This window comes from Vigna unguiculata, chromosome 3, assembly GCF_037176805.1.
Source record: "Vigna unguiculata cultivar grain cowpea cultivar isolate G323 ecotype 2 chromosome 3, ASM3717680v1, whole genome shotgun sequence".
Lineage (NCBI taxonomy): Eukaryota > Viridiplantae > Streptophyta > Magnoliopsida > Fabales > Fabaceae > Vigna > Vigna unguiculata.
This window is the reverse complement of record NC_140794.1, coordinates 64,135,628-64,150,337: the sequence shown is the minus strand read 5'-3', so window position 1 is coordinate 64,150,337 and position 14,710 is coordinate 64,135,628. Positions and strand designations below refer to the sequence as shown.

Below are 14,710 nucleotides of genomic sequence, written 5' to 3'. Positions count from 1 at the left end.
ACTTAAGGCCCAAACCGAAAAATTGGGGATAACACTCGAAACAAAGCATTATAATTAAGGCCCAAGCCCAAAGTGAGAGTACCCACTGTCTAAACTAGAGTATAAAACAACTGTCCATCATTACTCAATCACAAACTACTAGAATTTTTAATGTTTATAACTTTTTAAAATGATGTAAAAAAATTATCTCTGATTAATTAACAGCATAAAAATCATATTAACAAAAAACATTCTTCCTGTGAAGAATATTGATGTAAAAAGGATGTTAATTCCCGTTAAATTTAGTATTATTATGATGGTGGAGACACTTATTGTTATTCTAGTTTTTCTTTTAATACAATAATAAAACATATACGGAAGACTAAACCTGTATTGTAGAACAGGTACGTGTGCGAATAAAATATTTCTATACTGTTTATTTAGAATGCGGTTTGGTTAGTTGACACACAGTTTTTTTTTTGTGGTAGTTTATAATCATGTCGCAAAGCCCAGTTTTTGCACATGTTTTCTTTCCATATTTTGGTGACAGGCTCTTTGTAATATAGTTTAAGTTATTATATATATATATATATATATATTTAATTGAATAAGAAAAAACTTTCAAAAGGGTACTAGATAAGTTAAATCGTATTTGTAGTACATTTTGATTGATGCCAAACGGCACCAAAAGTACAAAATACATGGTATAATTTCAGTCAATTAATTATTTATTTTTAAAATTAAGATTTCCTAAAAATCCTTTTACCTAATTCTCCACCTTCTCCCTTTCTCTCTCTTTTATTTGAATTAGTATTTATTCCAAATTCACTTAAAATAGAATGTTTAAAATTTATAATCCTACAATCTACACATTCTTAAAAAATATTAATTTTACATTAATTTCTGAATTTCTATTTTTATATCTCAAGTTTATTACAAAGCTCTGAATATTTAGACATGAAATTAAAAGTATAAGTAAATTAATAGGACAAATTTGGTTGGATTGTGGAAACCGAAGGGCTTTGGTCTAAAAAAAGTTAGGCGACTAAGTCTAATTAAGATTTAAGTCCTAATTTTTGTATTATGATATATATTCTCATGCGATTTTTTTTTATTTTTTATTTTTTTACTTTTTGAAGACTGTTCTTTGCTATCTCAATTTTAATATGGTAGTTTTTTCATTTCTCTAGTTATCGAAAGAAATTTGTTGTATGTACAATGAATTGAAGTTAAATGGCAATCATATTGTTACCCACAATTATGATTTGTTTGAAACTTTATGCGTGATTTATGTAGAACTATTACAAAGGATTGTTTTTATAATCATTAGTGTATTGCATATTATATTATACATTTTATTCTTACAAATATGACTCGTTTTATTTATTTTATTATTTATAAAAGTACTATTTAACCTTTTCATAATTAATTTTTTAATATATATACATTTTATATTTTATATTTTAATTTTTTATCATTTCAAAATAAAATTTTCTATTTTTTTAACAACATTGCCATACTTAATTATTTATATTTATTATTATTATCATCATCAAATAACATGATAATTTTTAACTATATGATAACGAACGTTTTCAAATATTATTATAACTTTCTTTTTTACCGTAAACGACTACAAGTCTTTACATAACTTAATCATTTTCAATTTCATAATAACTAAAAAATTTTAAATACTGTTATTGAACTTTCTTACATTTTAAACAAAAATTAACATAATTTTTACTCTTCCTTACCGATTATCACAATCTCTTTCATGCATTTTTTTGGAGGATGTGATGGAAAATAAATAAATATATTAATTTTTATATCAATAAATATACGATGTTAGTTATTTTTATATTAAAGCTTTTACTATTTTAATATAAATTTAATCATTTCTTTATTTTAATGTTTATTATAATATTTTTTTTAAATAAATTTTATTAAACACGTCTGTTTTAATGTTAGCATCTTTAACTATTTCTTATAATTTAACACCAATTTTGTTGTGGAAACTTTTTTGAATAAATTGAAACAGTTTTTTTCTTTTTCATGGTAATTACTTTATGTGAAAAGAATTCAATTTAACTCCAACATATCTAATATCGTTTATAATTTATACAGTGGCAATGAGTTTTTGTTGGTCTTGTAAGATTAAATGTATAGAGAAATCCCTTGAATAAACGATAAAAGCTTCACCCAAGAAGCAGCATCTCATAAAAGGTTTATTATTGAAAAACATAGAGAAATTGCCACTGAAGTTCCTCTGCATTGCATTTTCACTTTATGAACCCTTTATCATTAAAAAGTTCATTGCTTTAATGAAACACTGTAATAAAATAAAGAAAATAAATAAATAAATGTAGAGTTGAGAGAAAGAAAAGAATGGAAAAGAAAGAACTTGTGAAGTACAACTAAGATAGGAAGACAAAAGATCCAACATATCACACACAACACAACACAACTCAACACTCACTCTTTAGACTAAGCATTACTTTCACACTCTCTCTCCGACCAAAATGCCGATTAACGCGGAATCTACGCCGCCACCGGTTATCGGAAAAATCGGTCCTTACACTGTTTTCATGACGCCGCCGTCTACTCCCAAACCTTCCGATGACACTGCTACCACCACTACCACCACCAAGATCGCCCCTCCGCCGCCTCAGATTCCTAAAACCGTTCCTTCCCCCAAACCCCTCTCCGGTTCCGACGATTCCCTTTTTGGCATCTTCAGAAACGCCGTTAACAAGGTTCAAACCGGTACGTACTTTACCCTTTTCAGCTCTTAGGTTAGGTTAGATTCTGTGTCGACGAAAACAAAATGTGTCAAACATTTATAAAAATATAAAATTAAAGTTATAAGTAAGGCCTAAAGTTGGTAAGTTAAAGCTGTTTTTGGGTTATTTGGAATTTGAACTGAGTTGCTTAATAGAGTGTGACTGTTGTGATGGATGACGTTTATTTTTTGTAAATGGTTTAATCATAATTCTATCTACTTTTAGAAACACCTTGATTTGATGCCAGAAATATATATTATGCGTGCGACTCCAGAGTTATTATAATGTATGACCTAGTCTTGTTGGAATCTTTTTGGGTATTGGCATTCTTGTTGGTGTTTTTGGTTTACTATTTTGGACAAAACGCATCTTCTTCTTCTTCTTTTGTTAAGTTTTGTTAAGACTCCTACCAAATACCGCCCGGAAGTTTGGTATTTCTTTATAAAATGTGTATTATTTGGGGGGTAAGAAAACTGGAAATTTGGTAACTTGGTTACATAGTGATCGGAAATAACCGTGGGTGGGTCCTTTGTTTTGCACTTCTCTGGTTTGCTGAAGTGAAAACAAACATGCTCTGGATTAAGTAATTTCAAGAACGGCCATGGGCAGTGGAAACCGTGGCTGAGCATTTTATGGTAACTCTGCAAATCACCTTTTCCTTATTCTAGTAAAAAATGGTTGTAATTGATTGTGCCTATGTGTGTATTGCTTTCAGTATGGTTGGGGTAGTGCACTCTATATTTCTAATGTTTTGCATTGCACAAAAATATATGAATCAACATGTATTGTGCTCCTTTTAATTTTGATTTCAGATCCTACAATACAATAGGTCTTTTGATTGAGGCTTTTCCTTATGTTGTTTATTCTGAGAACCACTACTATTATCTTACAATAGCCATGAACTTTCTTTTTACAGCTCACTCAAGTTTGGATGACCATGTGGCACGTTGGTTTGGATTAAATCAGTCAAAATATCAGTGGGCTCTTGATGATTATTATGAGAGCAAGGGAATGGTAAGCAATTTACTGGTACTCATATTTGCAAGATTAGTGTTTGTGTCCTTTTAAAATTAGATATTCTTTTGCTTGTTTTGATGTGGCTCCCTTTGGTTGTTTAATTTAGACCAAGTTACCACCAAATTTGGTGGTTTCATCTGAGAACCCCAAATTGGTTCATGGCTACCTATTCACGGTTCTTTTGTGAGCTGGGTTTTTCTAATTTGCAATTTGATACATTAAACATGTTGAGCCAAAGTTGAGGCAGAGGATGTAGGGTGGTGGAGCCTCCAATGGAGACTTTTGGGTTCGGAATTTGCTAGTTTGATTTTTGGGGTGAATGGAAAACACCCATGTAGAAAGATGAGAAGGAGAAATAAGAGAAGAAGATGTATCTTGTGACCAGGACCCCATATCCTGTAAAGCTGAATTTCACCTACCAAACGGACGAGGTAGCGAGATGAGGAGATTGGAAATGTACTGTCTCTCAATCACTGCGATAATTCCACTTGCCTTTTAAAAAGAACTGTGATGACTCCACTTCAGAGTGTCCTAGGGAGACTAAATGGGGCTGTAGGTGAAACAGTAAATGGTAAAAATGTAAGAAATGGTTAATTACTCCTCAATTGGATTGTTCGTGAGTTTATCAGTCCAAAGGATTTCACTTTTTCTAAAAAAGAGTGTTATACTAATAACTAGAATAACTCATGAATATGTTAATGTTATGTAATTACGATTGATACAAAATATCACATTACCTAGTGTAAGTATAATTGTTGCAAAGCCAAATGTACGAACTAAGTGTATCCCCCACATGTCATATATTTGACATGGTAGCTTGCTGCATACCAGATACCTGTACCCATACTGAAGAGTATTGTGTATCAGGTAATTATGATTTGAACTGTTATGTTGATATGCTAACTTGTTAGACTACCAGTTGGACTTATATTTCAACAAGAACCTTTTTGTTTTTGGACTTCTGATATATATCAAGTAGATGTGGACATGGGTTAGTTAGTTAGTAGTATGTCATGCCCTGGTAATGTGCCATGTACCTCGCTTTTCAACTATGTATAAGCATCAGCAATGCTTGAATACTTCTACAATCTTATTTCAGGAAGTCTGTATAATCTTAAAAGTAAGTATAAGTTCTGTCATTGCTTGTGTTAAAAAATATACATAACTATTAAAGTTGGATTGTTGTTAAGTTGTGTTTGAGCATCGAAGAGCATCAGTGTTATAGGTGCTGCATTGACTTGGTAGTGAGAGGGATTATTATGCAAGGTTTTTTAATGGTGTCGCATGAGACTTAATCTTACAAGAGGCCTATCTGCTTGTTTCAATACCATAAGTGAATTCTCATCTGACCTGCACAATAAGCAATGTGAGTGCGTGTGAGTTTCTTTTTCACTTCTAACGAATAGAGATTTTGACTGTAGGAAAAAGGAGACATCAAAATGAAAGAGGTATCAAGCAAAGTACAGAATGTCTGATTTGCCTAGAGTCGGTGGTAAGAAGGAGTATCTTATTTTTGCAATTTATTTATCCTTGAATTGTATGCATAATCCTTTTAAGTTGATGATTGGTATCATTATGCAGGATTATTCCAAAGTGAGGTGTGAAGACACTTGCTTTGAGTATATTTATACCTTTGTATTTACATGTGGAGTAGAATGAATGGGTCTGATATATCAAAGTTATTCCATCTACATCCATTGATATGATTCAATGGTTATTTTCCATCTGCTGCCAGTTGAGTCTGATTGGACAGTCTCTGGTACCTGTAATCTAATTACCAAGTTATTTTCTGGGGCAAATGTTTTGTTTTTGTATTGTAGTCTGGGTCGTGTTTTTGGGCTTCTCTTGATGGCAGGGTTGTCTCGTAAGCATTTTGTTTGCCCTATTTGGAGTGAACTCTGCGAAAACCCTATGCAAGCAATACTGATTATTAGATATTCAACAGAAAAATCATTAGTTATCAGTAGTTAACTGGTTTTCATGTGTGTGGAGAATCTTAGTCATGAAAATGCAGGATTGTGTAGTAAAAATAGTTGTAAACATAATTGGTAATAAAGAGTTAGAGTAGCACGTTCAGGTAAGTCTTGAGGTTGGAGATTGGTATCCGGAATTGGAGATATTAAAAAACTGAACATAAGATATATTTAATTAAAATTTAAACAAAAGTAGTTTTAGTTCAACTATTTTGTTATTTGATTTTGAGTCATTTTTTTAGATGAGTTTTAAATGTAGATTTTAGTTAGTAAAATTAAATATAATTTTCTAAGCTGCAGAGGTTGTTCAAAATTGCTTAGTATTAAGAATCTATTTGAATATATATTAATTACATTGTATTGTAATGTCTCAAAAAGTGACTACTCTTTTCATATTCTTTGATGAGAAATTCTATTTTCATTAATGGTGCGTATCAAGCCCATGTTCGTTATGATTTGGGCCACTCAAAAGGTGCTCTGACCCAATCCTTCACTAGACGCAACAGTTCCTTGATTATGGACTGATAGATCCTTACTTTTCCTATTCAAATCATTTTTTGGGGTTTTGTCCTTGTACCTCCAACTTTTCTTTTCTTCTGCGCCTCCAAACTTTTCTAAAATATCTTAAATGACTCTTGAGTTTTTTACTGGCACTTTTTCACACAATTATCAGTTCACACACAAGTATCGGATCCTATGTAGGGTAATACTGGATTTCGAAATCTAGTCAAGAAGATTATCGATATTCCAAAGATGATTTTTTTTCAATTTTATTTATTTTTTAAAATAAGAACATTAAAAATAAATTAAATTAAAAGAAATTAACATTTAAATAAAATTAAAGAAGAAACTTAAAAAAATTAAAAACAAAATTAAAATAAACATATTGTTTTAACTTTTTAAATTTTATTTATATATATAATTTTATTTTTATATAATATATTAACAGAGATTAAAAATTAAATAAAATTTTAAAAAGTTAACCTTTAAATAATATAAAAAAACCAAAACGCAAATTCAAAAATATATATATATATATATATATATATATATATATATATATATTCTATTTTATTCTTTGGTTTTTTTAGTGTAAATTCTTTTTAGTATTGTTTATTTTTCAATTATTTTATTAGTATCGATGAATTATTTAAAATTAAAATTAAAATGTATTAACAGGATCGAAGATAGAATTGATACAATAAGGTGATTTTAGCGATAATTTGAAATAAGATGACTGAGAAAAAGTTTAAACATAAGAAAAACAAAATAGAACTTACATTTTTCATCGAAGAGAATGCTTTAAAATGAAAACTCAAAACTTCATAAACATTATTTCATAAAACTTTTTCACAAACTCTTAAAAAATACTTACATCTAAAACTCATTATTTTTCTTTGTTTTTCAATATTGGGATACACTTATTTATAGATACATAATAAAACACTATAACTTACATAATTTAGTAAAATACCCTTGCATAATTTACAATTTTGTCCTTATTTTTACTTTTTAAGATTCTTTCATGAAAATATCTTATCTTTTATCAAGGTAGTCGTGATAAACATGTTGTCACTTATGTTTTTTCTTTTTCAACTTTCAATTACGAGAATCTTGTTGAGTCTCCTATCTATACTCCAAACTTTAATGATGAAAATTTTGTCATGTCTTATTTTCTTTAATCAAACATGTCATAAGTATTGAATTGACTGCTTTCTTCTTCAAAGTCAGTCCTTATGATGTTGATTTTGTCTTGATTACTTGTTCGAATTCCTTCATATTTGTCGCTATTGTTAATTATGCTAATAACCTTTGTTTTTTCTACTACTAATAATGTCTCTTAAGTCAATGAAGACTTGTTTAGTCCTTTTTTTTGTTGATAATTTGCTTGTCATTGATCCATATTTCTTTTAGTAATAAGACCAGTATTAAACTTTGACTACCAGTTGATCTTAAACTTTCTCAATAGGGATTTAATGTCTACATTTTCATATGCTGGTTCAATGATGTATTCTCAGGCTACAATTCAGGTTATAGATTGACTAACAATAAAGGATATCAATTTATATCCGAAATCAAACAAATTATTTTTTCAAAAATAGAAGTAAACTTCAGTAATTTGAGAAGGAAAGATTGCCCATAATTAACCAAAGTCAAAAAATCATTTAATAAACCATTTTGAGAATTATAGGAAGATTTATCCCTCGACCCATATGAACACGAATGTATTCCAGGAGGGACGTGTAATGTTTTTTTTAAAACCATATATATGTTTCTTTTTTAATTTTTTATATATATTATTTTAAGAAAATTAATCAAATTGAAAAAAATCAACTTAAATAATATAAGACAATAAAATATATATATATATATATATATATATATATATATATATATATTACTCTTTGGTTTTTTTAATGTTAATTTTTTAAAAATTATTTTTTTCCATTTCTAAATTTTTATTAATACATTATTTAAAAACAAAACTTGAAAAGGTTTGTTTGAAATCGTTTGAAAGGTGTTTGTTAATAAGATGTTAAATTTAAAATGTAAAAGACAAAATGTCAATTTGAAAGTTTTTCTTACAGTTTTGGATATTTCCTGAATCTATCAATTTTTAAAATTGACTTATTTGGATTATACATTTTGGAATTTCCAGAATAACACTTCATCTCCAATTTGGAGATGAGTTGTCCGAATACAATTTTTGAAACATGTGAAAGACATTTAGGTACACAATTTTCTGAACAGATTTCCCCCAAAATTTATATCATAGTTTTTCAAAATGAAATTGACCGACATTCTAAAATGAAAGGAGTTCTGGAAAAACTTTCCGGAATATGTAAAATACTTTTCGGAAAACCTTTTCGAAATAAATTCTTCTAGCATCCTTTTTTAGAGTATTTTTGTTATATTGATCGGGGTGCAGGAAGTAAAGGAAGCAATTGCCATCTATCTTTCTTTTTCTTTTGACTATGAATCTAATCTATGATGAATCAAGATTAAATATGATTTTCATTTCTAATTTATTTTAAAAAGTTATAGTTTATATTTAAATCAAATTATATACTTATTTGATCATGTAAAATATGTTTTTATTGGTTATTTTTCATGAACTAACGAAAACACAGGCATTGTCACGTATGTCTGTTCACTTTTTTTATGTATCTATATGTATAATATTAAGAATAATCAGTGATAATTTATGATGGGTATACGTAGATGGGTTGAAAAAAAAAACAGTAAATTACTAATTTGTAAGATTGTGTATCAACTAATATTTAATACATTTGATCAAAATTTGGAGTTAATGAGCTATATATAATGGAGTCAATGGTAGGTGTCTATAAACATATAAACTATTTTAGTTAGTAAGTGTCTATAAATATACATTCGTTAAAAAACTGAAATATATATTTACTACATACATTATGTAGAAAAAAAATTAGTAAATGAAAGTATCATAGATTTACATCCTTAAACATTTCTTTAATTGGGAGGCCAAATAAAGATTGATCTTTAGGATGTGTTTCAGCTTTCCTGCATTTTAAAAAAAGTAAATATTATTGTTAATATATATATATATATATATATATATATATATATATATATGTATGTATGTATATATATGCAAATAACAAAAATATAATGTAGTAATTGAATTATGTATAAATAAAAAAAAATCTTTATTTACCTTGGAAGCAGTCTTCTTAATTCTTTGTAGAAGACATGGTCCATAAGTTGTTGAGTTTTAAATAACTAAAAAATATCATTGAATATTGTTATTTACTTATAAGATATTAAATGTATATGTAATAGTATACAAATATTGAAGAAATAGTAATAACCTCATTGATGCATATATTTTGATAAACACAAAGATTGTTGTTGTGGTGAGTATGAATTGGTAATGATTTTTGTTGTTGTAGCAAGAACACAGGCGTTGTTGCGCCTGTGTGTTTGTATTTTTTAGTATTTTATAGAAATTTGAGTTAAGTTTAACTCCCATGCTAAAAGCAAAAATATTAAAATATATTTCATTGTTGAACCATGTCATTGTGGCTACCGAGCCTCCGCATTCGTCGCTATTGTCACTACACATTTGTTCTCCATTGTTGTTGCAATCATTTTGAGAGGAAGCAATAAGAGAGAGTGTAAACCGATGATAATTTATGGGAAGCTTGTTCAAGAAAACTCGTTCTGAATAATTTGTTTAGAAAATCTTGTTCTTAAAATCCTATTCCAAACTGCATCTTATAAGTTTTGAAAAGTTTGTTCTGAGAAGTTAATCTAAAAAAGTATTTCATATGTTCTAGAAAGCTTATTTTGAAAATTCTGGTCTAGAAAGCTCTTTACAAAATGTATTTCATATGCTTTAGAAATTTAATTTCAAAATTTTTCTTCCAAAATATGTCGGAAATCATGTTCTTAGAATTTTATAAAATTTGTTCCAAAAATCTTGTTGAATAGGTAATCTTGAAGTCCTTTTAGGAAGGGTAGAAGGTTGTTTTGAAACATGTGATTGTTGTTATGAATCATAGGAGTGAAAAAAAAAAAAGTCTTTTTCATTCATCTATAACAATATATAAAGAATAGACGACATAATCAATCATCTTAATACAGTAGAAAATGTATTTTTTATTTCTTCTTGTAAATATTTTATAATTACTTGTTGATTAACCTTTAAATGTATTAGATATTTCCTTCCTTCATACTTATTGCATTTATAATGTCACGTGCTTGCTGGAAAAAAAATTGGCATGTGCTTCTTCATTTCTTTTATTTGATTATCTAGTTATTGTCTATTAAATAAAATTTTCAAAATGGTATAAATTTTATATTTTTACCCTTAATATTTTGCCAATGTATAAGATATTTGTAGTTATTTTAGACAAAATTTAACATCTACATTGGGATAGATTAATATATCTCATAATAGTAGTAGACTTTATTACTTTTATTATAACATGGAATTATGTGTACGCTCAATCATATAAAAATGTATCCTTAAAAGAAATTATTAAGATAAATCAAGATTGTAAAAATATCAATTTGGACCTTTTGAAATAAAACAAAAAGTAACAAAAGGCTAAAAAATAATCAAGGAATTAAAAATTAAAAAATTAAAACATATTAAAAGGAAGCATTAGTTATTCTGTAAAAAAGAAAAACATTGATAAGATTGACTTGACCAATATATTAACGATAGGTCTCATGAATATATATCGAATATCTTTGATATCTTCCTTTAGTTGTACGTTACTTTTGCTATTTTTTTGTTATGATTTTTTGTTTATTTTATTTTCTCTTTATATTTAAGAATATATCATTTTTATAAAATTATTTATCTTTTAGGGATGAACAAAATTAATTTAACAAAACTTAACTATAATTATCTGTATTATATTAAATTAACAAAAAAAAACTATTTTTAATAAAAAATAAATATTAAAGTAAAAAAATGAATAAAATTAAATAGTATTCTTTTACCGTTTACTTTCAAAAACTTGAATTTCTATCGGTTAACTGCTCACTAATTGAATTATGTATTTTATTTTCTCCTTTTACTTCAATTGCCTCTTATTCTAAACACCATGCACACTCATTTTTTAATTCAATCACCACCATTGAGACAATGATCGTGAGCTTCTCATCTCCGTCATTACTATATAAGGCCATGTCGCCTTGCTCTCGTCGTCCCACCTTACCACCTTCACTGCAATTCTAACATCTCACATCCCACCCAACTGATATGTCCTTTTTTGAACCTTAACCCTAACTAACATTTTTTTATTATCTTATATGTCTTTTGCATTCTTCTCATTTTTTTTATACTTAATGTTTCACTACTCCCATTTCACCTTTTTTTCTATCGCGTCTTATAATATGTTTCTTAAACATTTATGCTCTTACCAATTTCGGAACTCTATGTTCTTCACTTTGACAAATTAGTTATTTGTGTGAAAGGTGAATACAAATCAATTCAAGCTTATCCTTTGGATGTTTTTAATTTATTGAAAGTATACAAATTGTTTATGTTATTGTTTATACACTTGCTATATTTAATTTGGAAAAAAACATTATGTTTCAATTGTTTAAGAGGGACCTTATGATTGTGGTGTTCGTACTAAAAAAAACTTTTGGGTATGACATTTTTTGCGCCAATTACAAAGTGACTCTCCTTTTGCTCTATATTAATTAATTATGAAAGTGTAAAATTTTCCCTTAAATTTTCTTCAATTTTTTTCAATGTGTTTTAAAATTCAACACAACTAAAGAGTATTTCAGTTCAGTTTGGGTTGGTTCGGTTCAATTCAGTTTGGTTTGGTTCGGTCCAGTTCGGTTTAGTTCGGTTTGGTTCGGTTTGGTCCAGTTCGATTTAGTGCGGTCTAGTTCAGTGTGGTTCGATTCGATCTGGTTTGGTTCAGTGTGGTTCAGTTTGGTTCGGTTTGGTTTAGTATGGTTGGGTTCGGTTTAGTGCGGTTCAATTCGATTCAGTGCGGTTCGGTTCGGTCCGGTCCAGTTTGGTTTAGTTCGGTTCGGTTTGGTTCGGTCTGGTCCGGTTCAGTTTAGTTTAATTCGTTTTGGTTCGGTTTATTTCAGTTCAATAAAGAATATATAATGAATTTTTAAAATAGTTGTTAAATGTAAAATTAGAAAAATAAAACATGTACATAAGAGAAAATTTTAAAACAATCATTGAAGATAAAAGATGTTTGTAGACTACCGGTTAAAAGTAAACTATTTATAAAATAATTAGTTTTTAAAATAATAATTAAGAATAAAATTGGAATAACGAAATATGGACACAAAAGAGGGTATCATCTTTATATATTGTTATAAACGAATAAAATAAATTTAACCAAACTTAACTATAATTATCATAATTATCTCTAATATATTAAAGTAAAAAAAAACTATTTTTAATAAAATTTAAATATTATTTTAAAGGTCTTCGATGATCGGGGTGCGTAGACTGCCACGTGCGTACGTACATTAATACGCAAATCAATAATTCAATTAGTGATATGCTTAGAAGATGGATGCTATAGCGATTGTAGTTTTGTGAACTGTTTAGGCTTAGAAGATGGATGCTATAACGATTGGAGTCTTGTTCGGGGTCTCCCATACAATATAATTATTTATTTAATTTTTTAAAATTATTGGTTATTTTTACCTATTTTCTATGAAATTGTTTATCTTTTTTTTATTCATCAATAATTATTAGGCTTAGAAGATGGATGCTATAGCGATTGGAGTCTTGATAGGGGTCTCCCATCCAATATAATTATTTATTTAATTTTTTAAAATTATTGGTTATTTTTACCTATTTTCTATAAAATTGTTTATCTTTTTTTTTATTCATCAATAATTATTTTCTCTATTCATTTCACTTTATTTTGAATCTATTCATTTCACTTTATTTTTGATAAATATAAATTTATTTTATATATTAACTTAATAACACTATACTATTATCATCTACTAACATACTATCATTTATATTTAAAAAGTACATACACACAGGCATGATAGTGATAATGTAATATTTTATAATAAATTATAATACAACTTTTACATCTAACTTATAGAAAAATAATTTTATATTATTTTATAAAATATTGGTGAAAATAAATGTTACATGTTATGTTAATTTTTTATACAATAAAAAAATAAAATTGTTACTATCAGTATTATTATAACATGTGTAAACACATACATTATCATGTTTGTGTGTAGAGATGTTAACAGGATGGGTAGGGTATAGATAATAGTTCCTGCATACCCTACTCACTGGATAAATATACATTTGTCGAGTATCCGTTATGCGGGTACCTATATAATTTTTCAATATCAACAGATACTCGCGCGTATTTCAAAAAAATAAAAATAAATATTTAAAAACATATTTTAGTCAATTTAAATAAAATATAATATGTAACATTCATAAGTTTTAAACAAAGTTCAAATAACTCATTTAAATAGTGTTGAATGACAGTTTACAAATAAATTATTTTTTTAAAAAACTAATTGATTAAAAAACAACTCATTTAAAATCAATATGTTAATATTTTAATCATGTTTTTTTTTAATTTAAATTAGAATATAGCGGGTACGAGTATACATGGGTAAGAATGTTATGATCATGTACCCGTCCCGTTAACATGCGGGTATTCAAAATATCTGTATCCGTTATTTGCCGGTATCCATTTACAATATCCATATTTTACCCGTTGCGGGTTTTATGCGCAGATACCTATGAGTACAATTTTTTTTTGACATTCCTATTTGTGTGTACACATTTCATTTTTTAAATATGCACGATATTATATTAGTAAATTATAGATTTAATTAGTCAGATGGTACCCACTTTCGTTCAGATGTGTCAGTTTGGTACCTATTTTTCAAAATGTGTCAATCTAGTTCCAATTTTTGACAAAAATGTCTTAATCAGATCCTTTTCAGACAATAATTACTAAAGTCGTTAACTTAATTCATGACTTTTATCACTAAATTTTGATATAAATATCAATAGCGTTAACGGTGTTAATAGTTTTTTCATGAAAAGGACCTAATTGAGACATCTTTTCAAAAGTTGGGACTCAATTAACATATTTTTAAAAATAGATACCAAACTGAAATATATAAATGAAAATGGATACCATCTGACTAATTAAACATAAATTATATTAGTAGAGGATGATATGATAATGTTATTAAGTTAATACACAAAATAAATTTTTATTAAAAATAAAGTAGAATGAACGGAGAGAAAATGAAAAAAATAATAGTTGATGAATAAAGAAAAAAGAAAGAAAGAAGATAAACAATTGTATATAAGAGATGTAAAAGTAAGGTTAATTTTTAAAAATTTAACAAATAATTATATTGAAAATAATAAAATTGGAATTATGAAAATAATTTTATTATAAATAATTTTTATTTATTTGTAAGAAATGT

General features: G+C 27.5%; 1 protein-coding gene across 1 annotated transcript; it reads left to right on the top strand.

Annotated features, from left to right (window-relative positions):
• The first annotated feature begins 2,400 nt into the window (after nt 1-2,400).
• LOC114176341 (hydroxyproline-rich glycoprotein family protein) lies at nt 2,401-5,747 on the top strand. The gene is made up of 4 exons (XM_028061357.2): nt 2,401-2,742; nt 3,676-3,773; nt 5,198-5,268; nt 5,358-5,747. Exons 1-3 carry the CDS (start codon nt 2,499-2,501, stop codon nt 5,249-5,251), a joined length of 396 nt encoding a protein of 131 aa, XP_027917158.1. The 5' UTR covers nt 2,401-2,498; the 3' UTR covers nt 5,252-5,268; nt 5,358-5,747.
• The last annotated feature ends 8,963 nt before the right edge of the window (nt 5,748-14,710 follow it).

Coding starts and splice junctions, on each gene's coding strand:
- LOC114176341 (XM_028061357.2), top strand. CDS start 2,499: ATGCCGATTAACGCGGAATCTACGCCGCCACCGGTTATCGGAAAAATC. Junction 2,743..3,675: donor CGTTAACAAGGTTCAAACCG/GTACGTACTTTA, acceptor TTCTTTTTACAG/CTCACTCAAGTTTGGATGAC. Junction 3,774..5,197: donor ATTATGAGAGCAAGGGAATG/GTAAGCAATTTA, acceptor TTTTGACTGTAG/GAAAAAGGAGACATCAAAAT.